General features: G+C 48.0%; 1 protein-coding gene across 7 annotated transcripts in view; it reads right to left on the bottom strand.

Moving 5' to 3' along the window:
• Positions 1–26,827, bottom strand: part of LOC124549549 (arfGAP with SH3 domain, ANK repeat and PH domain-containing protein) — a 318,055-nt gene extending 291,228 nt beyond the window's left edge. For all 7 annotated transcript variants that reach the window (XM_047125253.1, XM_047125251.1, XM_047125254.1 and 4 more), the window contains exon 1: positions 26,761–26,827. In XM_047125253.1, the coding sequence (XP_046981209.1) occupies positions 26,761–26,800 (40 nt within the window). In that variant the 5' untranslated portion in view covers positions 26,801–26,827. The remainder of the gene's footprint in view (positions 1–26,760) is intronic.
• Positions 26,828–27,342: the final 515 nt, after the last annotated feature.

Raw genomic sequence — 27,342 nt, 5'->3', positions numbered from 1 at the left:
GTTTACGTGCCTCCCTTAGGAACAAAAATGAATGAACTGAGACATCGCATAACAGCAGCTGTGGAAGCTGTAACTCATGGCATGCTCGCTGCAGTGAGGGAACAGTTTGAATACCCCATTGACATAGGCCGTGCACCCACCAGGGTATCCGAGAGCGCTAACGCGCTGCTTCCTGGACTCGGGTAGGCGCGATCGAATCCGCCCGTCGGATTAACGTCGACGGCCGGTGTGTTTTTAGGCGGTTTTCCACATCCTACTAGGTGAATACCGGGCTGGTCCCCACGTTCCGCCTCAGTTACGCGACTCGCAGACATTTGAAACACATTTACACTCTTTCACGAGTTACACTAGACGCAGACAGCTGGGGTATACTAATTCCGTCCCGGGGGGTATGGGGCGGCGGCATCCGGCCACCGCATGCCAAATCCGTACTTAACCCTGCCGACCCTGAGCAATGCGGATATAGGCGGTAGGAAAAGAAAGAGTTGACATAAGGCGTGCATCTCAAGGGGGAGCATATTGAACATCAATGAAAATGTACGAAAAAAAAAAAAACTTTTTGAGTTCCCTGTTCATCAAAAAACAAAATTCATTGCATATGTTTATCAGTTTCCGCAATACAGACGTGTCAAATCCGATCATTCTTTTTGATACACCCTGTATATTTCGTTTCTAAACAGACGCCTTCCACTTACTGTAAGCATCGCATGAAACACGTGAGGGGAAGTAAGGGTTTGAGCTGACCAAATCTACACATTGCAAACGTTAAACTGAAAACATCTATCGGGTGTTTGGAGAGACATTTGGTACATATATAATTCTCCAAAACGTTAATAGCCTATTGCTGCTGTATGTATTTTCATGTTGTGCGCCACAGCCACAAATTTATTAAAAGCCAACACTCTTCTACCTCAAGCACTGTAAATTATTTAAGTTGCACAGGTTTTACACTCAGGGAAAAGTACCTGTAACCGCTGGGAGGTTATCCACGCAGCATGGTGAACACTATGGAACAAAATGCAGCGGAGTGTACGCTGTTATGAAACTTCCTGGCAGATTAACACTGTGTGCCGGACCGAGACTCGAACTCGGGACCTCTACCTCTCGCGGGCAAGTGCTCTAGATCCAGCACACAGTTTTAATCTTCCAGGAAGATTCATAACAGCGTACTCACTGCTGCAGAGTGAAAATCTCATTCTGGAAACATCCCCCAGGCTGTGGCTAAGCCATGTCTCCGCAATATCCTTTCTTCCAGGAGTGCTAGTTCTGCAAGGTTCGCAGGAGAGCTTCTGTAAAGTTTGGAAGGTAGGAGACGAGATACTGGCAGAAGACGAGCTATGAGGACGGGGCTTGAGTCGTGCTTGGGTAGCTCAGTTGGTAGAGCACATGTCCGCGAAAGGCAAAGGTCCCGAGTTCGAGTCTCGGTCCGGCACACGGTTTTAATCTGCCAGGAAGTTTCAGTATGGAACAAGGTTTGTCTTTAAGACGTGTCTGTACCCAGCTTACAGCACTTCCCAGCGCGCTCGCACAAACTCGGGCGACCGTGGAGCGCGCGGGCAGCGCAGAAGAGAACGGAACAGCCGGGCCCCTCCCAGCGGCAGCCGTTAATTTTCCTCTCCGCTGCCGCCGGCGCCGCCCCTATCAGAATTATTGGATGGCGTCACAGGGACCGTGAAGCGCTGAATAATGCACACCGGTTAAAGGCGCCGGCGGCCTGCGCTAACTACACAGGGAATTCTTGATAGTGGCCTACTTAGGACGCCGCCTGCATACCGCTACTGGGACCACGTGCCGACTGGGACACCCTACTATCGTAATGAGTCACTGCTCATCATCCGTGGTTACGATGCTGGAGCCTGTGTTTGGTAACCACTCTAGAAGTTGTGCAAAAATACTGTTTTCCGAAACTTAGTTCCACGTGTTGGCAAAATAATTTTCCTCTCAAATGTACACGAAGTGAGGTTTTAACTAGGATTTTAAGCCACGTCTCAAAACCAACGGGTGTATTCTGTCGCTTTTGAGAGAAGAAGGAGATCACATGTGGCGAGATGTGGCAAATTAGGTGGGTTCGGGAGCATATGCTACTGTTATGGTTGTCGGACAACATGTGCGTTGTCGAGCACCGCCGCCCCTCTCACCGCCACCATCATGAATGGATTCCTTCCTCCGGAAAGCTTACGCAGAAGTACACCGTTACAGCAATGTGCGTTTCCTGTTGTGCTGTTTCCACTTGCAGCGAGTAAACTTCACGTCATTCCCTTGGCCGCAGTTCCAACATTTTTACTTTAATATCATTTTATTTCAGTCAATGGTGTGCACAAAAAGTGTTCAGTTCAAGAGTTTAACCGTTAGCTCTCTGGAAGACAGCACAATGGTTATTCTCTTCTCAGCGTGCTTTGAATATCACTGCGTAGCAATTGTAAAATGGTGCCAGCCGTTCCCATTCTAGTGAAGAAATCAGTTAACAAACTCCGTTTGCCAATAAATCTTTATTTAGAAACACCGAAGTCGCCGCCACGAAGCACTTTTCTCAAGTAAAGATGCCAGCAACATACAGGCTAGTTTGCACACCGCCGTGTTTTATCAGACCTGGTCCTACTGCAGGTAGTACCGACTTCTGATCTCAGTCACCCGTCAGTTACGGGAGAGTGGGGGTGGGGTGTGGGGGGAAGGGGGGGGGGGGGGGAAGATGCGGGCTCCGAACCAAGGGGCAAAGAACATTGCCACTGATGGAAGGAGCAACAAGTAAAAGGAATTCTTTTTGCATTTAATTTTTGTATCTCAAAATTTGTAGATCAGCGTAATCTCGGTGTTTTCCTAGAGAGGTTTGCAGACAAATGAGCTACATAATTCTTATGCGTATTTCCCCTTGGGCTTAGTTCTGACCTTCACTTTCGACCACGTATGTAGTAGTACTGTCTCATCTCTGTTCCCCTTGTTCCATTTAGAAATCATAATTTCACATGAAATTTCCCCATTCTTCACTAAACATCGGCCTGTTGCATGCTATGCCGTCTTGTATCAAATTCCTGCTTGAGAATTACATTTTCTTACTCGCAACATGACGCGCAAGTTTTGTTCATTTCCACAGCTATCACAATTACTCCTTTTTTTCATTTATGCGGAAGCTCTTACAGAAAGTAATAAATTAAGGAAAGAAAAGAAACTGATGTATTCGCTTCAAAAGAAAGGGGGCAAGAGGGAATAAAGAGGCGTCTTCCTCCTTTGAACTACTTATAAAATTCGCTCCAGGATACTTCTAAAGAAAATTGACGGGAACCTGCACAATCAACAAGTCAAATACTAATGACGTCTAGAAAAGGCCGTTTCTGCGTCGAACAGGCCAACTTAAAATACAAAAATAGGACGCAGAATGTTGAGCAACAAGAGAATTCTCTCTTTCACAGACTTCAAAATCGCATTCTATTCGCTAACAGGACGTACAAGAGCTTGAAATCAAAACTAAGCTGCCCAGCAGAATTAAAGGATCACTTTTTCGAATCCCCGTAATTTTCTCCCATTGGGCCGTATAAGTTTGAAATTTGGGTCAAAAATGCGTACAACGTTCCTCTGTAACGGGGCAAAATCGTGGCGCCCTGCGACGTCACCCTCGGGTTCGACGACGCTTCAAACAGCGAGGTCTCGACACGTGCGGAAAAGGAGGCCGCATCTCAGAAGTTCAAGTCACGTGTGAGTCCGGTCAGTGATGTTACACTGGCACCAGAGTTTAGCACAATTCTGCCCAACGCCACCGTGGACGTTTCATACGACGGAAATGTCGTCACAGCCCCTCTTACCCACATTTCACCCCTTCCTTTGACGTACCTGTAATGGCGGTCAGAACCGCGACACCCAGCGTTGAAATCACGCGCTTTTCTTATGGCTAGCAGAGGAAAACATTTCAGGCACACCGTCCCTGAGAATCGACTTGAAAAGACTTAAGCGGATGCCATCAATGGCGTCAATGAAATCATGCCTTCCCCTGGGATTCTATTCCCATACATTTCGCGGGCGAAAACGACAGTCTACAGTGCGATGAGCAACATGAAGACATTCCTGACAACTTTGAACACTGCTCTCGCCCTGGGACGTTTCAAAGCTTCTCTAAGGACAGTGTGTGTGATGATGTTTGATTTGTGGGGCGCTCAACTGCGTGGTCATCAGCGCCCTTACACGTTCCCCATTTTTACACAATCAAATTTTGACAAAGTCCAATTTAGCCTCTGTCACGAATGATGATGATGAAATAAATGATAATGCAAATACCCAGTCTCCGGACAGAGAAACTCCCCAACCAGGCCGGGAATCGATCCCGTGACCCAGAGGCAGCAACGCTAACCACTAGACCACGAGGTGCGAAGTCTAAGGACAGTGTAGGGCTACATCAACGTCATGTGACCCCCTTTGGAGAGCAGCGCGTGTATAGGTTAGGACCACTAAGGACCGTTCCATCCTTTTCCGCGCCCTGCTATGGCGTGATCATGTCGGAGGGGGGGGGGGGGCACTAACATGTGCATGAATGATATGGCAAAAGATCCCTCTAAGTCACCTCCCCCCCCCCCCCCCCCCCCCCGCCAACTCTGGCAACAGTCTGGGTGCCGCCCACGCATCCTAGTCGAGCACGTTACAAATGTATTTGTCTGAATTTTGGAGACACATTCTGCTGTCTTGCAACTATTCCAGCGCCTGAAGGCAGGAAACACTGCCTGAGGGGTATCGAAAGGATTGCCTGCCCCTTAGGGTCCAGAGCAAGGTGTATGGGTGGTACCCAGAGTCTTGCCGAGATGGGGGGGGGGGGGTCTCAGCGAGTTCGGAAAACACAAATACAAGCATTAGAAACTACCGCCATGTATGTGCAGGCATTAAGTTTCTGAAATACAGTATAAGCCCTGGATGGTTTGCCATGAAGAGCAACTAAACAAGAAGTAGAATATCGTCGATGTACCGCTGTGCCGTAACGGTGCTGCAGATGACAACCAAAGGGCTCCTGCTATGAAAAGAAACGGCACCCCCAGACCATCATTCCTGGTTGTCAGGCCGTATCACGAGCGACAGTCAAGTTGGCACCCCGCCGCTGTTCGGGGCGTTCTCAGACACGTCTTCGGCCTGGAATCGCATTGACAGAAGTATCTTCAGTGACGTATCCCGCTTCGAACTGAGCAGCAATGACCAGCGAAGACTTGTCTCGACACGGCACAGACAGCGTTGCGATACCAACCTGCTGTCTCCCGGCACACGGCCCGAAAACCGGGAGTGACGGTGTAGGGTGCCAATTTACTTCATAGCAGGAGCCCTTTGGTAGTCATCCGCGGCACTCCTACAGCATAGGAGCCCGTCGACGATATACTACGACCCGTTTTGTGGCCCTTCATCGCAAGTCGTCCTGGACTTAGATTTCAGCAAGAATCCCAGGTTCCTGTGAGGTTTCAGCTGGTCGCGTAAGGACACACATTGGTGTGGATCTGAGTGCCACAAAGAGGAACGAGACTCATCGCTGAACACCACAAAGTGCCACTCTCAGTGTCCCAGCTAAGTCGGGCTGTACACCAGGCAAGTATCTGTCTTCTGTGGTGCACTGTGAGAGGTAACTGATGCGTAGCATGTCGACTGTCAACCCGGCCCCACACGGTGAGAGTTTCTACTGCTTGTCTTCGTGCTTGCCAAACCATAAGTGGACCAGCAAGCTGTCCGGATCTCTCTCCAACTGAGTACGTTTGGAGTTTCATGGCCAGTGCCCTCCAGCCAGCTCGGGAATATGACAATCTAACACCTCAATTGGCCAGAATTTGGCACGATATCCCTGAGGAAGACATTAAACAGCCCTATCGATCAGTGCCAAGCCGAATAACTGCATGCATGCAGGCCAGGGGTGGCCCCACGTCTTACAGACATGCTGAATTTGTGAAGCTCTTTCTCTTGAATAAATGATCTAGTTTTTCTAAAACTGTATTCATTTGTTTGTCTGTACATCTACATCGCATCTACCGATTTCCGCCCCATTCGGGTAATTCCTTCGTGGCGCTCGTTCTTTTTTTCTTTTTTTCTCCTTAGAATGTATCTTGGTGTATTCCTGAGTTCTAATTGTCTTCCCAGTTATCACCATGCCTGTGAGATGTGTTAATTAAAATTTCATCCATATACGAGCTTATTTTCAGAACGCAAAAATGCCATGCCTAAAGGTGAAAAACGGTGTGAATACATAATGATTATTTGGTGCATCTAACATTACTCAGCCGTTTGAGATGCATGTGCAGCTTATTGCCATGTTTATAACGTTGAGAGAGGTCGAATGTTGGAATGAATGACATGGAAGCATCATACAGACAGATGGTACAGACAGTTGAGGCTAGTGCAATGATCACTGTGTGTCCTTTGGCTGATGAGATGCGCTGAGGACGACAGTGAGGTAGGGAGACTAGGCCCAGGTCCTTGTAGAAGGACTACACCAACATAAGTAGTAGCCTGTTCGACTTCCTCTGACAAATAGATGAATGACAACAGCTAAGCATCCGGAACACATTACTGGAAGCCGGGTCGACATCTCGACGTGCCATGAGTCGCTTAACACAAGACAGATAGAGCCCGACTCAAACGGGACATTGAGTGGTATTTTGTGGTGATCTGCGATGAGTCCCGTTTCTGTCTGTGGCGCTCAGATAGACACCAATGTGTTTCCTTAGGCGAGCAGTTGAAACGCAACAGGAAGCAGCGATTCTCGAGGTCCTTATCACTTCCTGCAATGATGTGCGCCTATTGCATTTGGCAACAGGGGTGACTTAGTAACTGTTCGCCACTATGTAGCAAAAATAGTACTAGCTGTTGTCATATCCTTCATGACCACGGTAGCAAACAGTATATTCCAGCAGGATAACGCAAGATGCGACACTGCAGCTGACGCCACAGACGCCTTGAGGAATGCACAGATTCTTGACTGACTAAGTCACCTTATTTATTACCCCGAGTGGATGTCCGAGATACGATGGGATGACGCATATTTTGATAGCAGCTTCCAGCCAGCAGGCTCCAAAAACTGACGTATCACACCAAGAAATTCAAGGTGACATTCGGAGGTTGCCTGCTTCCATGCCACGACAAATACAAGAGCGTATTCGTGCCCGTGGGTGCCACGCCTCACACTGATGACTGGTGATGGCGGGAAGCGGCACGCTGGTGTTTTTCGGAACGCTCTCAGTTGTTCGCCCACGGCCAGGCGCTACAGTGGGCAGGTAGGGTGCGGCGCGGCGCGGCCGTGTTGCTGACCTGTCCCAGTGCCAGGGCAGCGCGGGCCTGACCTCTCCATAGACACAGGCACCGCCCACACCTGCCGACTGCGGCCAACCGCTCGACGTCGCTGCCACGCGGCCAGCCTACAGGCAGGCGATCCCCCAGTGCTGCTTCTGCTGTCAGGAAGGAGCGCGCAGGTGTGTGTGTGTGTGTGTGTGTGTGTGTGTGTGTGTGTGTGTGTGTCAGATACCCTGATTTGCGCACAAAAAAAGGCGGCGGCCTCGAATTACAGAGGTTAGTCTTTTCAGTTATCCGATATCTCTAATTAATACTTTCTGGCATCGCCGTTTTATTACAATTACCGCAATCCATCAGTATGCGTAACGTTGCAAGAGACACACTACGCGCTCTTACTGGTGTTCCTCTACGCAGCCAAAACCACTGACGGCGTCAGACATGTCGGTGATGCCGCTTTGACAGTGACGTGCACTAACGCGTCTAATAACCATTTGAATATTACCGCCCGGCCGAATTCGATGAAAAGCTAAATAAAGTATAATCTCTCACACAATCGCGTGGGAAAGATGTAGCCTTTCCATGAAAACAACGCGACTGTGGCACAGCCCAAAGCATTAATATTTCTTATTATACGTTAGTATCCATAGCTAGTAATCCATTGTCTCCCTCTGTAGGTAAATAGATTAAATTCCATTAGCTACCTTCTCTAAGAATCTTTGCATAAGACAAAAAATAGAATTCATAATACAGTACATTAATGTGCTCAATCTCGAGTTCACTACAGTAAATAGAGTACGCTGTTTACCAAAATTTGTTAATAGACTGAGGTGATAAACGTCATGGGATAGCGATGTGCACACATACAGGCTATTCGAAAGTGGTCAATATTCAGGAATCTGACACGAATGATCATTCGAAACAAAAAAGTCAAGTAAACATGGGCTGTAAAACGCATACCTTAAGAGTTATGGGACATTCTTGATCTTCAATGTTGTGAAGCAAACCTCTTCTACTTCAAGCTCTTTGCGCTCCATATTTTCGGAAGTGGTAGTATGGACCAAAACAAGAAAAAAATACCAGTAAGCATGTGCTCTAAAATGCATACCTTAAACGTTATGAGCACTTGTTCATTAGAAGAGTTCTGTCCAAGGTACCGAAGATGAACAGGTGCTCATAACTGTTAAGGGATGCATTTTAGAGCACATGTTTACTGGTGATTTTTTTCTTATTTTGGTCCATACTACCACTTCCCAAAATATGGAAAGCAAAGAGCTTGCAGTGAGAGAGATTTGCTTCACAGTATCGAAGATCAGGAACTGCTCATAGCTCTTAAGATATGCGTTTTAGAGCCCATGTTTTACTTGACTCTTTCGTTTGGAATGATCATTTCTGTTATATCCCTGAATATTGACCACCACTTCTGAAACACACTGTGTAGATAAGGATAGTGCCGCGTGCACAAGGCCATTGGCGGAGCTGTTATTTGCACTCAAGAGATTCGGGTGAAATGGTGGCCTGTGTGATTAAGGCCGCACTACGGGAATTAAGAGATATTGAACGCGGAGTGGTGCTGATAATACCAGATTTCAGGCATTCCGTCTCACTACGGACAACGCAGTGGCTAACGGTGTTCGCTTAACGACCGAGAACAGAGGCGTTTGCTTTCCTTTCCTCTTTTGTGTTTCTTTGTGCCACTTTTATTTGCCCCACTGTGTACTTGCAAGATGTTCAAATGGCTCTGAGCACTATGGGACTTAACATCAGTCCCCTAGAAGTTAGAACTACTTAAACCTAACAAACCTAAGGACATCACACACATCCAAGCCCGAGGCAGGATTCGAACCTGCGATCGTAGCAGTCGCGCGGTTCCGGACTGAAGCGCCTAGAACCGTTCGGCCACAACGGCCGGCTATGTACTTGCGAGAAAACAGATCCAACTGGGTTAGCAGTAAACTCTTCCGGGCTAAGTTGCCGTGGTCGATCTGTAGAACTTCTTCTCCCTGACGTTTCGTTCTCAACTGCGGAGAACATCTTCCGAGGTGAGTCGACTCACCTCGGAAGATGTTCTCCGCAGTTGAGAACGAAACGTCAGGGAGAAGAAGTTCTACAGATCGACCACGGCAACTTAGCCCGGAAGAGTTTACTGATAAAGACGCCGGCCGTGAAAGCCTACATGGAATGATTCAACTGGGTTAGATTTGGTGATTGCCTATTGTAGGAGTTTCCACAGTTGTAAAGGGATTTTCACAAAAAACAGGTAATTGACGTAAAACAAGCCAAATGAATGATAATGGGAGCCACAGATGATCACGGGTCCGTTAACTAAGATGCTCAAAAAATATTCCTCAACAACCAGCGAAATTTTGTTGTGGGAGTTAAAGCTGACCACGTACAGAAAGGATAGTGGTTGAACGGCAATGACGGGCGACGGCTAGGCGAGGCGATACGAGTGACAGAAAGTAGGACTGCGCTGCGGTTGACACAGACGCTGTCGTGGCGGGGGGCGGGGGCGTGGTCGCCGCCTGCTGTCTGGTGCCTGCTACTACTGCCGCTGCTGCTGGCACCTCGCCACCTGAGGCGGCGCCCCCAGAGAAACGCGGCGAGCAGTCTGCTGGGCGGCTAGGCTATTTCAGACGGCAGTATCGCGGCAGGCCGGCCTTTATCACGGCCTGGGGTCCCCGACGGCTAGGAACAAGCGCCGCATTGTGCGGACCGCACAAAGGCTCGCCCAGGGAGAACCGACAGCTTAAGCGGCCGCACCACGCATCCACACCAATTCACTCTACGCCCCTATTTAGAGGTTCCCTCCAGCGCACAGCAATAGCCTGTGCACTTGCGTCGAATACCTAAACTCGCTGCTTTTCGTTTGGAACAGCTCGGCCCGAAACAAGTATTACCAATAGCATTTCACAACAGTCGGGTCGAGTTGCTTGCTTTTTAGAACCCATATTACAATGAGATGACGAAAGTAATGAGATAGCTATATTCGCATATACAGATAGCGGCAGTATCGCGACAGATTGCGGCAGTATCGCGAAGACAAGGGATAAAAGGACGGTGCATTGACGGAGCTATCATTTGCAGTCAGGTGATTCATGCGAAAAACGTTCTGACGTGATGAGGGCCGCGCGATGGGAATTAACGGACTTTGACCGCGGCATGGTAGTTGGAGCTAGACGCACGGGACAGTCCATTTCGGAAATCGTTAGGGAATTCAATATTCCGAGATCCACAGCGTCAGGGGTGTGCTGACAATACCGTATTTCTGGCACCGCGTTTCACGACGGACGACAGAGTGGGCGACGGCCTTCACTTAACGACCGAGAGCAGCGGCGTTTGCGTAGATTTGTTAGTGCTGACAGTCAAGCAACACCACGTAAAATAACCGGAGAAATCAATGTGGGACGTATGGCGAACGTATCCGTTGGGACAGCGCGGCGAAATTGGGCGTGAATGGGCTATGGCAGCAGACGACCGACGCCAGTGCCTTCGCTAACAGCGCGACATCGCCTTTCCTGAGCTCGTGACCGTATCGATTGGACCCCAGATGACTCGAAAACCGTGACCTGGTCAGATGAATCCCGTTTTCAAATGGTGAGAGTCTGGTTTGTGGGGCGCTCAACTGCGCGGTCAACAGCGCCCGTACAAATTTCAAATCTTTACACAGTCCAATTTCGCCACTTTCGAATGATGATGAAATGATGAGGACAACACAAACACCCAGTCCGCGGGCGGAGAAAATCCCCGAACTCGTCCGGGAATCGAACCCGCCACTCCGTGATCCAGAGGCAGCAACGCTAGCCCCTAGACCACGAGCTGCAAACGTAGGAGTTGATGGTACGGTACGAGTGTAGCGCAGACCCTGCGAAGCGATGGACAAAAGTTGACAAACAAGGCACTGTACAAGCTGATGGTGGCTCCATAATGGTGAGGATTGTGTTTACGTAGAATGGACTGGGTTGTCTGGTCCAGCTGAACGGATCACTGGCTGGAAATGGTTATGTTGTGCTACTCTGAGACCATTTGAAGCCAATCGTGGATGGAATTTTTACGGATGACAATGCGCCATGTCATCGAGCACAATTGTTCGCGATTTCTCTGAAGAAGATTCTGGAGCATTCGAGCGAATGGTTTGGCCACACAGATCGCCCGACATGAATCCGATCGAACATTTATGGGACTTAATCTAGGCGTCAGTTCATGCAACAAATCCTGCACCAGTAACACTTTTGCAATTATGGATGGCTACAGAGAGCACTTCCAACGACTTCTTGAGTACACGGCACGTCGAGTCGCTGCACTACCGTAGGAAAAAGGAGATCCGACACGATATTAGGAGGCGCCCGACGATTTTTGTCACCTCAGTGTCAACGATACGAATCCTCAAAGCTGTACGTGAACGGCGTGCTCCTGTCGTTAGCGACGTAGGCCCGTGGTATCGGTGGAAGTAAGTTTGTGTCCTGCTATATGGTTTTTTTTTTTTGTATTTTCGCATTTGAAACAGATTCTTGTTCTTTGTCATTCATATAATAGAAGTATGTTCTGCAATACTGAATATTATTTACGTTCAAGAGCGTACTCTCTCAGGAATAAATTTCTTCTACTTCAAGACTTCAGTCTCATTAAAAAACGAAAGATGGAAGTCCTGCAAGTGAATTCACCACCAGTGATATCTGTATTCTAGCTTCTTATGAATACTTTCCTGTTTATTAGCAGTGTGTCGCGATTTCTGATGGTGTATGGTTCGATCACCCATTCTAACCTCCTTGATTTTGTATTTTGTTCACCTATTACTCTTGCAGCCTTTCTTCAATTCCAACTTTACGGGAGCGATGTACAAGGAAGGACAGGCAAACAAATTTCTCCTTGAAAACCAATTTTTGGAATTATTTGCTCTGTAAGTTTTCGCAGTACACGAAGAGCCAGTTTTTGAGTGTCCTGCAGTTTCTGGGACACGCAAATTGTATCTTTTTCTGTTGACAATGCCCTTCTTAGAACCGCATGGGCGTACGCTTCCTGTCTTCAATTTCCTGGTTTGCAGCTTAAGCATATCATAGTGAACTGTCATCGTAACAACAATCTGATGCTAGACCCTACTTTCTGCTTACGTTTATCTAGCCCGATTAGTGCTACGTAATCTGTGTGGTTTGTCAGTTATTTTCGAGAAAATACTTCTCGCTACCGCATTCGCCGAGACAACTATTCAGTACACTGACTGCTACAAACTACAAAAAAGTTTTCGATGAATCTTAACAATACGTGAATATTGCAGAAGCAGAAGCCAGCAACACTAAAGTACTGAAAAAAATGGACCAAGTTTTATTTCCACCTCTTTATCACAAAAATAGTTGCAGTAACAAAATAATTTATCCCGTGAATGATCTGCTGACAAATTGTTCCCGCAATGTTCCTCATGTAAACAGTGTGCTTTCATCACGTCTGTCACAGTACACGCAGAACACAGCTGGACTGCACGCAGCCTCATCTGAAACGAAGCAATCCCACTGATCTCGCTACCCTGATGTGGGATTGGTTTTTCTTGTTTCGGACCCAGATATTCCTAAACACGCTATCCTCTCCTCGCTGCTGCAGGTTGCAAGGAACCGAAGACAAGTCTACATCAGTGCGTGAAATTGCATACCATGCTACACAAAGACCGCCGATAGAAGGCGAAGAATTCAGTCAGTGATACATGGGCTGTCAAGCTGTGCACTTCACAACTCCCACAGTGCGCCGACAAAACGATTTCGAGAAGAAAGGAGGCAGTATATGGAAACGTGGTGCGAAAAATGTGGGAGATTGTAATTGAAAATTATCAAATAGAGCCATGTTTTTGACTTCAGAAGCAAAAGTTATTAAATCAGGAATAAACACAGGAAGAACCTTAAGGAAATGTAGCTCATCCACGAAGGAAGTGACTTATAAGGCGGTTGTTCGACCGATTTTTGAGTACTCTCCAACTATCTGGGGTCCGTAACAGGAAGGACTGACAGGAGAGGTAGATAAGATCCATCGAATAACGGCGCGTTTCGTTACGGGATCTTTCAGCCGGCGCGAGAGCGTTAAGGAGATGCTCAAAAAAGTCCGTTGGCAGACGTTACAACAGAGGCGTTGTGGATCATGGAGAAGTTTACTACTGAAATCTTGAGAGAACACTTCCCGGAAAGAATCGGACAACATATTACTTCACTCCATACACGCGTCGCATAACGACCACGAAGGGAAAATTTGAGATATTAGAGCCAACACAGAGGCTTACCGACAATCATTCTTTCCCACGCGCTAATCGCGAGTGGAACAGGGTTGGAGGGCTCAGTTAGTGGTAGATAAGTACCCTCCGTCACACACCATTAGGTGGCTTGCGGCGCACGATGTAGATGTAGATTAACAAAATCCTCCAAATAGCTTTAGTGTGTTATACAGCAGTTACATATGTAGAACTCCTAATTTTTACTGCTGCTGCATAAAACACAACCTCTTGTCTCACAACAAAGACAACAGGAACTGTTTATGATCCAAAATCACTCACTAGACTAAAACACCAACCAGGAAACATCGTTTATTCCTAAGTTCACTGTCCTTCAGGCACAACACTTTCCGGTGCAGGTTTTTGACTGACTTTGATCCACGTTTGACATGGAATCTTACAGTCGCGGGAAACTTCTAGGAAAAAGAAATTACTTTTCCTTCCAAATTACACTCGCTCATCCTTATTTAACTTCGAAGCGAATATTCGCCTTCTAAATAAAAAGACATTCCTTCTCTCCGGACGTCTGCTCATCATTTTTTTCCTCCCGTAATGACTGGCCTCTTCTCTTCGTGTTGCCCACTGTAACGGCGCATAATGAAGCGGCCGCAGAGGAAATAAGAACTGCTCTCTTCCTTTTACCGCTTTACGCCAGGACAGCACGTTCTCTGTGAGTGCAGGGCTGATGTGTGCTTTGTGGCGATCTAACCAAGCGTGACTTCTCCCGTTCGCCTTAGCGCACGCTTTGTCGCACTTTAAGGAACGTTTAAATGTGCGTTACAGTCGGCTCAGTGGCGGTGAAGTAACTAATAAGCCGAGCAGAGCATACGCTGCACCTCTGATGCGTCGCCTGTTTGCATGCATCCGTCTTCTAGGTTTCTAGGTTTTTTCCCTCTGGTAAAGCGTGTGTTGCGCTCAGTACCACTAGTGACGTTTTATCACAACAGAGTGAAAAACATTATGGCGAAGCATCACAGTCTGGGTCTGTCGATCACTCCATACGATTCTAATCATCTGCCCGACTCTCCATTTCATAATTTACCTTTCAGTATCAACGCTGCGTCACTGACCAGATAAAACTCCACATACTGCGCACGGATTACGTTAAACAATATTAATAAACGATATATACACTATGTGATCGAAAGTATCCGGACACCTGGCTGCCTCCCGCCGGAGGTTCGAGTCTTCCCTCGGGCATATGTGTGTGTGTGTGTGTGTGTGTGTGTGTGTGTGTGTGTGTGTGTGTTTGTGTTTGTGTTTGTGTTGTTCTTAGCATAAGTTAAAGTTACTTCAAGCAGTGTGTAAGCCTAGGACCGATGACCTAAGCAGTTTGGTCCCTTAGGAATTCACACACATTTGAACACCTGGCTGAAAATGACTTCCAAGTTCGTGGCGCCCTCTATTGGTAATGGTAGCCTTGATGACAGCTTATACTCTCGCAGGCATACGTTGAATCAGGTACTGGAAAGTTTCTTGGGGAATGCCAGCCCGTTCTTCACGGAGTGCTGCACTGACGAGAGGCGTCGATGGCAGTCGGTGAGGCCTGGCAAGAAGTCGTCGTTCCAAAACATCCCAAAGGTGTTATATAAGATTCAGTTCAAGACGCTGTGGAGGCCAGTCCATTACAGGGATCTTATTGCCGTGTAACCACTTTGCCACAGGCCATGCATTATGAACATGTGCTTGATCGTGTTGAAAGATGCAATCGCCATCCCCGAATTGATCTTCAACAGTGGGAAGCGAGAAGGTGCTTATAACATCAATGTAAACCTGTACTGTGATAGTGCCACGCAAAACAACAAGGGGTGACAGCCCCCTCCAGGAAAAACACGACCACACCATGAAACCACCGCCTCCGAATTTTACTGTTGGCACTACACACGCTGGCAGATTACGTTCACCGGGCATTCGCCATACCCACACCCTGCCATCGGATCGCCACATTGTGTACACTGATTCGTCACTCCAGACAACGTTTTTCTATTGTTCAGTCGTCCAACGTTTATGCTCCTTCCAGCAAGTGAGGCGTCGTTTGGCATTTACCGCGTAATATGTGGCTCATGAGCAGTCGCTCGACCATGAAACTCAAGTTTTCGCACCTCCCGCCTAACTGTCATAGTTCTTGCAGTGGATCCTGATGCAGTTTGGAATTCCTGTGTGATGGTCTGGATAGATGTCTGCCTATTTCACACTACGACCCTCTTCAATTGTCGGCGGTCTCTGTCAGTCAACAGACGAGGTCGGCCTGTACGCGTTTGTGCTGTACGTGCCCCTTCACGTTTCCACTTTACTATCACATCGGAAACAATTGTCCTACGGATGTTTACGAGTGTGGAAATCTCGCGTACAGACGTATGACACAAGTGACACCCAATCACCTGACCACGTACGAAGTCCGTGAGTCCGCGGTGCGCCGCATTCTGCTCTCTCACGATGTCGAATGACTACTGAGGTCGATGACGTGGAATACCTGGCAGCACAATGTACCTAATATGAAAAACGAATGGTTTTCGGGGTGTCCGTATACTTTTGTCCGCATAGTATATATATATATATATATATATATATATATATATATATATATATATATATATATATACTTACTAAGTTTTTTAAAAAACATATGAAAGTGTGTGTGTGTGTGTGTGTGTGTGTGTGTGTGTGTGTGCGTGCGTCGCTCTGAAACTCCTGGAGTACTTTACACCAAAGATATATAGCTTAGTGCCAGAATAGAACGTATGGTAACACACGGTTAACTCACCTATCTGTACGGGTGAGCGCGGAAATGCCTTCACACGTAAGCACAACTCTAGAACGCCCGTACCAACTTGTAGGAGCCCTCTCCCGCACACGTGTCAATTACGGAATTAAAGTACATTCCCATTTATTGTTGTTTACTTATTCGGTTTATTTTGCATGATTACATCCAGATGATATGTATCTGTAGTAACGCGCAGCAATGTGGTGGCTGCAGATAACACTGTTCACGCTTCGCATGCGCACAGATGCAGACTCGCTTTCGCGCCTCTCCGCTCGTCGCATGTACCAAGTGCGTGAACATGAAATGGCAGAGGCCACAGTACTAATTATTAGAGTGCTAGAGTCAATATAATGGTGCTCGGTGTAATTTTTGCTTTAAAGAATGTTCGTGTTACAAATTGCTTCGTGAAAATAAAGAAATTTATTAGTTAAAGTGCTGATCGCTATCACTCGTACCCTAACACATTGTGACTGGTGCCCATCCTCTCACCTGACGTCATGGGTTCCTGTAAAACTGCTACCGTGAGGAAGGAACAACAAAAGAGTAGTGGCAGCTTACCGACCTCAATCAGACTTGGTGTGTGTTATATGTAGCGTATCAAAACTATGTATACAAATTTTCACTGTGTCTGGATTGAAGAAAACAAGCGCTTTCCCCCGGTTTTGACGCTAGTGATGTACGGAAACGACGTTCAGACTGCCGTGTGATGAGTATTGTGTTAGAGGCGTTACTGGAAACGAAGCATCTGCCGTACGAGACCGCGATGGACACTGCGGGAGAGCTGACTGACCCTTTAGCTGAAGCTCCAGCCATTATTTGTGAAACACATGGGCTTTGGGGCGCGTTGGGCAATCATTAGCACGCAAATGCCAGCTATGCATTAATGTGAACGGACGACATATTCAGCAATATCTCTAAAACAATATTCATCACACGGCAGTATGAACACCGTATCGGAACACCACTAGCGTCGGAATCTTCATGGATTCTGAGGTGGAATGGTGCATCTGTGACATTTTTTTCGAAAAAACTGTATTCTTCAGCTCTTATAAAACTTCTAAATGTCTGTATACTACGTATTTCAAAATTCAACACCCAGAAAACAAAATTTGCTACGAGTCACGCGTATATATTCATTTCCAATGCATTCACATCACCAAACCAAGAAACCAAACACTTGTGAAACGACAAAAACGTCTGTATGCCACGGAAAATTTGTCACACCACTCCGGAGAAACGTGGTGGAGCGTCCCCTTGCTTCGAGCTTGAATCCGTCGTGGCATACCATCGATGAGATCATTAAATATTCTCTGGTCCAAATTGTCCCACTCTTCAACAGCGATTCTATGTAAGTCGCGCACAGCATGTGGTCCTTGTTGACGTGAAGAAACAGGCAGATCAAGCCGTTTTGGTTCAAAAATGGTTCAAATGGCTCTGAGCACTATGGGACTTAACATCTGAGGTCATCAGTCCCCCAGACATAGAACTACTTAAACCTAACTAACCTCAGGACATCACACACATCTATGTCCGAGGTAGGATTCGAACCTGCGACCGTAGCAGTCGCGCGGTTTCGGACTGAAGCGCTTAGAACCGCTCGGCCAAGTTCACTGTTGAATACTTCACTGGTTTTTTCTTTATTACAGAGAGTAGCCAGCCCTCTGACCGAATACTGTTAGACCAACAGAGCCGACTTCCGATACTGTGAAAGAAACTTGTGTACTGCAAGCTCTTCCCATCCCGTTTTGGGAGGAGGTAGTATGGACGAAAATAAGAAAAAAAGTTTTCTAGTAAACATGGGCTCTGGAATGCTTATCTTAAGAGCTATGAGGACTTGGTTGATAGAGGAGAGATCGTTCACAATAGCGAAATAAAGAAGTGCTCATAGCTCTTTCGGTATGCAGTTTAGAGCCCATATATATGCTGGCCATTTTTCTAGTTTTGGTCATACTGGATTCTCCCAGAATAAGGAAAGCAAACAGCTTGCAGTAGAAGAGATTTGTTCACAGTAGCGAAGATGAAAGAGTGCTTGTAGCTCTTAAGGTGTGCATTTTAGAGACCAAGTTTACTACAGCTTTGTATATATGGAAAAATATACTGTAGTCTTAAGACAGCCATAGTACCTCCCATTGGCTGTGTCAATAGAAAATGACACGCAACAATAATTGTAAATAAAATATAGTCGCGTATAATTTTCGAAATCGCTACGCTGATGGGGTCAGAAGTTGTCGCGTCTGTCACCTTACAAGAAGGGGAGGCGTTAGGAGGGGGTGGCACGGGAAACTTAACTAAGGAATAAGACAAGCAGTCAGTGTGAAGACCGAACATTTTCAGGGCCACCGCTGGAAAGCTGGTTGGTTGGTTGGTTGGTTGTTTGAGGTTAAAGGGACCAAACAGCAAGGTCATCAGTCCCTTGTTTCAAATAGACTCCATTCTGCTAACGGGACATCTCAGTATAGTCAGAAAAATAAAACGGATAAAGGGGAAACGTAAAAGGGCAGTCACGTTGTCATTAGTAAAAACAAATGAGGGAAGTTGGCAAGAGAACGAACCCAACACTATGCTGAAACAGCATAGGCAAGACCACCTGTGACTTAAAAGGTACAACTGCTATAATGCAGAAAGTACGTATGGGAATAGAAAAACTAACCAAGCCTTAAAAAGAAGGGGTAAAAACAGAGTAAAAGGGAAAGAAAAGAGGATTCCGGTCAGGGAGGTGAAGCGGGAATCTCTGAACACTGCCTACAGTGGGAGACACCCAAACACTCACCGCCCTGCCCCAACACCAGAGGGAGATTAAAAACTTTAAAACTGAGAATAAAAACCACTCTCCCGGAGGAAACCTAGAACCAGAGAGACCATCCGGGAATCGTCAGCCAACATCAAAGGTAAAGTGTGGGGGAGTCTGTACTTAGCACGCAGAGCCAAAAGAAGGGGGCATTCAACCAAAATGTGGGCCACTGACTGGAAGGCTCCACAACCACATAGCGGGGGTGGCTCATCACGCAAAAGGAAACCATGGGTCAGCCTGGTATGGCCAATGCGGAGACGACACAGTGTGGTCGAGTCCTTGCGGGAGAGGCTAAAGGAAGAACGCCATGGGCCTGTATTCACCTTAATGGCACGAAGTTTATTAGACAGTGGAGTAGCCTCCCAAGAATTGGCCCATGACTGTGCAAAGTGGGATTTGATGTGAAGCCGTAAATCCGCTGCAGGAGGGGTTACAGAAAACGGGGGGTAAGTAACTGCTCCCCCAGCCAAACGATCAGCGAGCTCATTACCCGGGGTACCCACATGGCCCGGGACCCATAGGAAGTCAATGGAACAAGCAGCACGGTGAAGATCAGCGAGATGGTCATGGATGGCAGAGACCAAGGGATGGCGCGAAAAACACCGGTCAATAGCAAGAAGGCCACTCATCGAGTCCGTACATAATAAAACGCGGTTGTGTTGGGATTGTTTAATAAAGGTAAGGGCCCGGGAAATTGCCATCAATTCCGCACTAAACACCCCACATGAGGGTGGCAGTAGATGATTTTCCGTTCCAACAGAGGACGTGAAGGCATACCCAACATGATCAGCAGATTTAGAGCCATCAGTGTAAAAAACAACAGCATCCCGAAACTCCCATAAAATTTGGCGGAAAAAGGAACGGAACACCACCGGGGGGATGGAATCTTTCGGACCGCGGCGGAGATCCATCCGAATTCGAGGCCGAGGAACTAACCAAGGAGGGGTGGAGGGGAGGGAGCGAGGAAGACTGGACAAAGAAGGAAGCCGAAAATCACGGGTAAGAGACGCAAGGCGCAGCCCAACCGGTAAACCCGCCCGAGGGCGGGAGTCAGGCGGGCGACGTCCATGGTCTGGGAATAGGATAGAATAGGAAGGATGAGCGGGAGAAGAACGGATAGTAAGGGCATAAGACACCAGAAGCTGGGACCGCCGAACAGAAAGGGGGGGGGGGATCCCAGCTTCAACCAGGAGACTATCAACAGGGCTAGTAGGGAAGGCACCGGTGGCCAAACGGATACCACGATGGTGGACTGGATCCAGCACGTGCAGCGTGGAAGGAGCAGCTGAACCATAAACTTGACAACCATAGTCCAAACGTGACAGAACTAGAGCACGATAAAGACGGAGGAGGAGGGAACGGTCCGCACCCCAGGAGGAGTGGGCAAGGAAGCGAAGGACATTGAGTTTACGGAAACATCCTACCTTCAGGAGTCTGATATGGGGCAGCCAAGTGAGCTTGTTGTCGAAAAGAAGACCTAGGAAACGAAACTGTGGAACCAAAGGCAATCTTTGTGCAGCGAGATAGAGCTCTGGATCAGGGTGGACCGTAGTACGGCGACAGAAGTGGACCACCCGCGATTTTAAAGGAGAGAATTGAAACCCGTGTGAGAGGGTCCATGCAGAGGCACGCCGTATAGCCACCTGGAGCTGCCGTTCTGCAGATGGCATCGAGGAGGAACTAACCCAAATGCAGAAATCATCCACATACAGGGCAGGGGCGACCAAGGGACCGACAGAGGCCACAAGTCCATCGATAGCAATGAGGAAAAGAAGGACACTCAAGACAGAACCCTGTGGGATGCCCGTCTCCTGGGTCCGTGGAGAACTAAAAGCAGTACCAACTCGAACTCTGAATGACCGATGGATCAGGAACTGGCGGATAAAAATCGGGAGTGGGCCCCGAAGACCCCACTGATGAAGGGTTAGTAAGATGTGATGGCGCCAGGCCGTGTCATAGGCCTTGCGAAGGTCAAAAAACACTGCAACCAAATGGCGGCGCTGGGAAAAAGCCTGCCGAACTGCGGATTCCAAGCAAAGCAAATGATCGATTGGAGATCGTCCCTCTCGAAAGCCACACTGGTAAGGGGACAATAGATCCCGAGATTCGAGGACCCAAGTGAGCCGACGGGCTACCAGCCGTTCAAGTAACTTACAACCAACATTGGTCAAACTAATTGGCCGATAGCTGTCAACAGATAGGGGGTTCTGACCAGGCTTAAGGACAGGAACCACAATGCTATCCCTCCACTGAGAAGGGAAGTCACCCTGGAGCCAGATACGGTTAAACACCCGAAGAAGATGGTGCCGTTGTGGAGCACTGAGATGTTGAAGCAGCTGGTTATGAATGGAATCTGGGCCAGGAGCCGTATCATGAGAAGCAGATAGAGCAGAAAGAAATTCCCATTCAGTGAAAGGTTCGTTGTAAGATTCTGACTCACAAGTGGTGAAACATAAGGTGACAGCTTCAGCCTGCTGTTTTTGATGAAGGAAAGCAGCTGGATAGGAGGCCGACGCTGATGCCACTGCAAAATGTGTCGCAAGATGTTCTGCAAGAACTAATGGGTCCGTACAAATGCCATCTGGGAGGTGAAGGCCTGGGAGGGTGGACTGCCGATGGCAACCTTGGAGAGAGCGAAGTGTAGCCCATACCCGTGACAGAGGGACAGTGGAACCAAGGGAAGAAACGAATCGTTCCCAACATATCCGCTTGCTCTGTTTGATTAAATAACGGGCTTTAGCGCGAAGGCGCTTAAAGGTAGAAAGGCTGGCTACAGATGGGTGCCTCTTAAAGTGTTGCAAAGCTCGACGGCGATCACGGATGGCAATGGCAATGGCCGTACTCCACCACGGGACTTGCCGACGACGAAATTGTCCAGATGAGCGCGGGACAGCAAGGTTAGCAGCGCGAACAATCGCGTCAGACACGTCACGTAGGACGTCATCAATACAACCCGACAAAGAGGGAGAAAACTCGACCTGTGCAGTATATAGAGGCCAATCGGCGCGGTGGAAAGACCAACGAGGTAACCTCTCCATCGGGGAGCGGGAAGGGAGCGTGATAATCAACGGGAAATGGTCACTGTCACAAAGGTCGTCGTGTGGCGACCAGTGTAATGAAGGGAGGAGAGAGGGAGAAGAAAGAGAAAGATCAATGGCAGAAAAGGTACCATGACCAGCACTGAAATGAGTAGGGGAGCCATCATTAAGAAGGCACAGGTCGTGGTCTGCAATAAATTGGTCGATAAGAAGACCTCGTCTAGATGGAAAGGCACTGCCCCACAAAGGATGATGAGCATTAAAATCCCCAAGGAGGAGGAAGGGAGGAGGAAGTTGCTGAAGAAGGGTGGTTAAGGCAGCAGGTGTAAGAGTCCTGTCAGGAGGGAGATAAAGATTGCATACTGTGACTGCAGAGTCTAAGTGGACCCTAACAGCAACTGCTTCCAATGTAGTTTGGAGAGGAATCCACGTGCTAGCAATGTCTGTACGGACCAACGTACAAACGCCACCAGAAGCCCGCAAGGGTCCGACCCGATTTCGACAGAAAACACGGAACCCACGGAGGGTCGGTGAGTGAGCATCAGTAAAATGAGATTCCTGGAGAACCACACAAGCTGCTGAGTAGGACGAAAGAAGGGATGTCAATTCCGGAAGGTGACGATAGTAGCCATTACAATTCAATTGGAGAACCACAGAACGATGGTTTACATGAGGGCTGAACACGCTAAATCCAGTCATACCGCCGGGTCCCCACCCGTCACCGACAAGGAGGGGGCGACATCCATAAACGACAGGTCAGAATCCGGTTGTGAAGCCGGGGAAGGGACCTCCGGTGACACCAGAGGCTCTTTGTCCCGGGACTTACGTTTCTTCTTCTTTTCAGGCTGAGATCGAGGAGGGCTGTGTGGCATAATGGAGCCAGCTGCAGCAAGATCAGGAACAGAAAGAGACCGGGCGACCTGGGGGCCGATAGACCGCGGCTCTCGCGGTCGCCGCGCTGCAGCAGACCTTTGACCTGGAAGGTGCCGGGAAGGGGCATCCCGGGAGAGGCGCCCTTGACCGGCAGACGCCGAAGGAGTGGGACACTTCTCCGGCTGGGGAGGGGGAGCGGCGCCCAGAGGAGAAGGTGTGGGAGCCGCAGGGGAGGGGGGAAGGAGAGGGGTCCGGGACGGGGGTAAGGAAGGGGGAGGAAGGGATGAAGATGTAACCAAGGCGTAACTAGATGTCATGGACACAGGGTGCAATCGGGCATATTTCTTACGGGCCTCTGTGTAGCTTAAACGATCAAGAGACTTATACTCCTGTATCTTTTTTTCTTTCTTATAGACTGGGCAATCTGCTGAACGTGGAGAAAGACTACCATGACAATTTACACATACAGGAGGGGGAACACAGGGACTCCCCTCATGGAGTGGACGTCCACAGTCACCACAGAGAGGGTCCTGGGTACAGCGAGAAGACATGTGGCCAAAACGCAAGCACTTAAAACACCGCATAGGAGGTGGGATGTACGGCTTCACATCACAGCGATAGACCATAATCTTAACTTTCTCAGGAAGGGTATCCCCTTCAAAGGCCAGGATAAAGGCACCAGTATCAATACGATTATCTTTAGGACCCTTCTGAACACGCCGAACAAAGTGAACACCCCGCCGTCCGAGATTGTCCCGAAGTTCCTCATCAGTTTGAAGGATGAGGTCTCTGTGAAAAATCACACCTTGTACCATATTTAGAGACTGGTGAGGGGTAATGGACACGGGAATTGTGCCAAGATGGGTACAGGCACGAAGGGCCGCAGATTGGGCAGCCGAAGCAGTTTTTATCAGTAACGAACCCGACCGCATCTTGCTCAGGGAGTCCACTTCGCCGAACTTGTCTTCAATGTGTTCCACAAAGAATAAAGGTTTGACACTGGTGAAAGTATCTCCATCAGTCCTGGTGCAAACTAGATAACGGGGGAAAGGTTTTGCCCCTAGACGACGGGCCTGACCCTCCTCCCAGGGGGTAGCCACAGAAGGGAAGGCCGAAGGGGCAAGAGAAGCAGCACTTGAGGAATCAGTACCACGCAGAGAGACGGCCGCAGAAGAGCGGCCAGAGGTTTGGACCCTTATGCGTTTCATCTGCATAGCGTCCGCCCTGATACCACCCACTCCGATCAGGGGCTCTCCTCACGGGCGCCACCCAGCCACAGCAAGGGCCGTCTGGCACGGCGGCCATTGCCGGGAGTTCCGATGCTCCAGGATGACGAGCAACCACTCCAAGGCATGCATGAGGAGGTCACAGCTCAGGTATCAGAAGTGTGATCCCTGTGTGTTCAGGGGGCTCAACCAAAAGGGTACATAGCGACCCCACCACACGGGCTGGCTACCGTGCTGGCTATGCACCCTAGCATCAGACAACGACGTAGAAGAAAAGGTGGAATATACTAGGAGGGCACACGTCGGAGACACTAGGTAAGGTGCTCTTCCCCAAATGGCTCACACTACGGAAGAGAAATTTTGGAATGGAGGTCAAACCCCAGAGGGGGACCAAGGAATGCCAAAAGGAGGAGATGATTACGCAACAAAGCCAGAGTGTAAAACCAACAGAACCAGGAGGATAGCGGGGGCCAACATAAGCAAGGACACCAATAGAGGGAGAGGAGAGGGCGAGGGGAAAGGGGTATGGAGGGGAAAGGAGGGGAAGGGAAAGGAAATGCAGCCCGGGAGAGAAAGAAGGCTGCAATGGCTCGGGGCCCCGTGCTCGCCACGCACGTATCCACGAAAGAGTTGTGGACCCCCTGGGGGGGCTGGAAAGCTGTGTGGTGTCTTGGTCAGTCGACAGCTTGACCTGCCTCACTGTCTGTATTCTCAATCATATTCCGAATGTTGTGGTGGCTGAATGGTTAGTTCGAATTGAATAAGGCAGCTGAACACGTACTGGCTGAAAAGGGCAAAAACCTTTCTCGAAGAAAGCGATTCCGACTGCTTTCTTCGATAGTAACAGCGCGTTCCTGCAGTCTTAGAGCGGCCCCATAGCAGCAGTCCATTGTTGATGTAGCTTTGCAGTAATGCGCAGTAGCCTATTAATCGATACCGTTCTGTTACAATGTTTTTTTAGTTCACTCGGAAGGTAGAGGAATCGTGCCAGCGCTGAAGCATATATGCACAACGTACTCTTTCCAGGTTTACGACATGTCGATAAAAAATCCCAGAAGCTTCTCTCAGCATTGTAACGAAACTACTCTGGCTATATCATGTTCTACGTACCAAGTGTAATTTCTGATACAATATGTTTTGTCATGCAATTTGCGATACCCTTTTTTTAACTGTCATAAATTTTGTAAATATTTCTTATAAAAAATTGTCTTGATTTTTTTATGAATGTAAATTTCAGAGGTGAATGTAAGCATGGAGAAATTCAATAATCTTTGACCAATGTGTTGTTATCTTTGTATTTAACAATCTGTGGACCATCAGTGGATAAACTGAGCTACTATGGAGTAGTTTGCCGAGAGAAGTTGTCTATGGCCGCGTGTGGTCAAAGTTGGGCGAATGTTGCCCAATATGTCTAATTAACAATGCTCAAAAGCATCTTTTTATAGTTGTGAACGACAAAGAAAGTGTGTTATTTAAAATTTGTGAAATGATGTCGAGAATATATCAACAATTTGGAAACTGAAACGCTTTCATTTTTTTGATTAGAATTGATACAAGAAGATCAAACCCGTGGACTCCTCCAAATCCAAATTTTTTTGTCGACATTCTGCAGGAAAGCGAGAAAGAAAACCTCTAGACTTGCACCACGAGAAATGACGAAGAAGAATATTTCCAGCTAAGTAACAATTATTTTGATCAATTACCAATTCTGAACTTTCCACCCTGTTTGCCGAGTGTGCTGTTACGAAGGACGAGGTATACGTCCTGAATATCAGCAGAGACAGAAGTTAAATAATTAATTTGAATCAGTAAGTGTAGGGTGGGGTGTCAGAGCATACATACATTGCTGCCATGTGTAATGGACTGTATTTTAATGCCGCTGTCCCCATTCCTCCCCAAAAGACCCTGAAATTCGAATGAAATTCTCAATCCTTAATAAAGTCAATAAACTTTATCTTTGCTAAGCTGGCAAGTTTGCTTTACTGTGTAATAGCGAGACTAATACCGCAGCAGTATTACTGTGGTTAAGAAGAGATGTGGCAGCTGCCTATGAGTGCATTCTGCACGAATTACGATCTGTCAGGATTTGGCAGAGAGGTTACTACTTGCAGACAGTCTCACCGTTCTGGGAAAGAATGTGGGAGCAACCGGCCGTGGATTTGTGGAGGAAGGCGACTCCGTGAGACAAAGAGCGTTCCCAGCGGCTTCGCTGCGTCATGCGGCTGGGTCACGCGAGCTCAGAAATGTACGCCAGCGTCCCAGTACGTCTGCAGTACGCAAGTGAAGTGGGTAAAATAAAGCACTGCGCCAGCTGCTGCTGCTGAGAGCACTTGGAGCAACGGCCGCTCCCCGTCGCCTCGTTAGCGATGTACAGTACGTTACAATCACAGCGTTCAGCCACCCACCCGAGAGAGAAACCTACTTCTCCGACTGGTGTCAGCCGCAAAGCTCGAAGAATTAATGACCCGTAGAGCGCATCAGAACCACTTGTCACACTTCGCGTGCGTGAATACAAACAGCAAAATGGGCTAATTTAAATGCATTAACTTTACGACAACGTGATAGGCCATTGTACTTACAGTTGCCGGAGTTATGTATCGCCTTGATCGCTTTCTTCATCTTCGTCAGACCATCGCGGTCAAAGTCCAGCGTCTGAAACAGAAAATTTGAAATCAGTACAACTGTGGTCGCAACTACACTTTTAGGTACGTTGCTCGAGCCCTTTGTCTTTTTCCTTCTCTGGGTTTCAGTGCAGCAGAACTAAACAATACGGAAAATTAGCATAATACAGTGAGGCACTCATAAAGCGCTAGCTGTTCCCGACCATGCGTTGCTCTGGCTCACTGTGGTTAAATGGAAAAGAAAAGAAAGAAAAAGCACGTTTCAAAAAATGGCCTTGAGAACTATGGGACTTAACTGCTAGTCCCCTAGAACTACTTAAACCTAACTAACCTAAGGACAGCACACACATCCATGCCCAAGGCGGGATTCGAACCTGCGACCGTAGCGGTCGCGCGGTTCCAGACTGTAGCGCCTAGAACCGCTCGGTCACCCCGGCCGGCAAAGCACGTTTCGAATATGTGTTGCATATGTTCTTATCTCCTTCTGCTCGCTTTTTCTGTCCACTTCCTCCTCCTCTTTCTTTTATCCATCTCCTCCTT

The sequence above is a fragment of the Schistocerca americana genome, chromosome 1 (genome assembly GCF_021461395.2).
Source record: "Schistocerca americana isolate TAMUIC-IGC-003095 chromosome 1, iqSchAmer2.1, whole genome shotgun sequence".
In the NCBI taxonomy this organism is placed as follows: domain Eukaryota; kingdom Metazoa; phylum Arthropoda; class Insecta; order Orthoptera; family Acrididae; genus Schistocerca; species Schistocerca americana.
The sequence above is the reverse complement of the archived record's forward strand: the minus strand, read 5'-3'. Positions and strand labels throughout refer to the sequence as shown.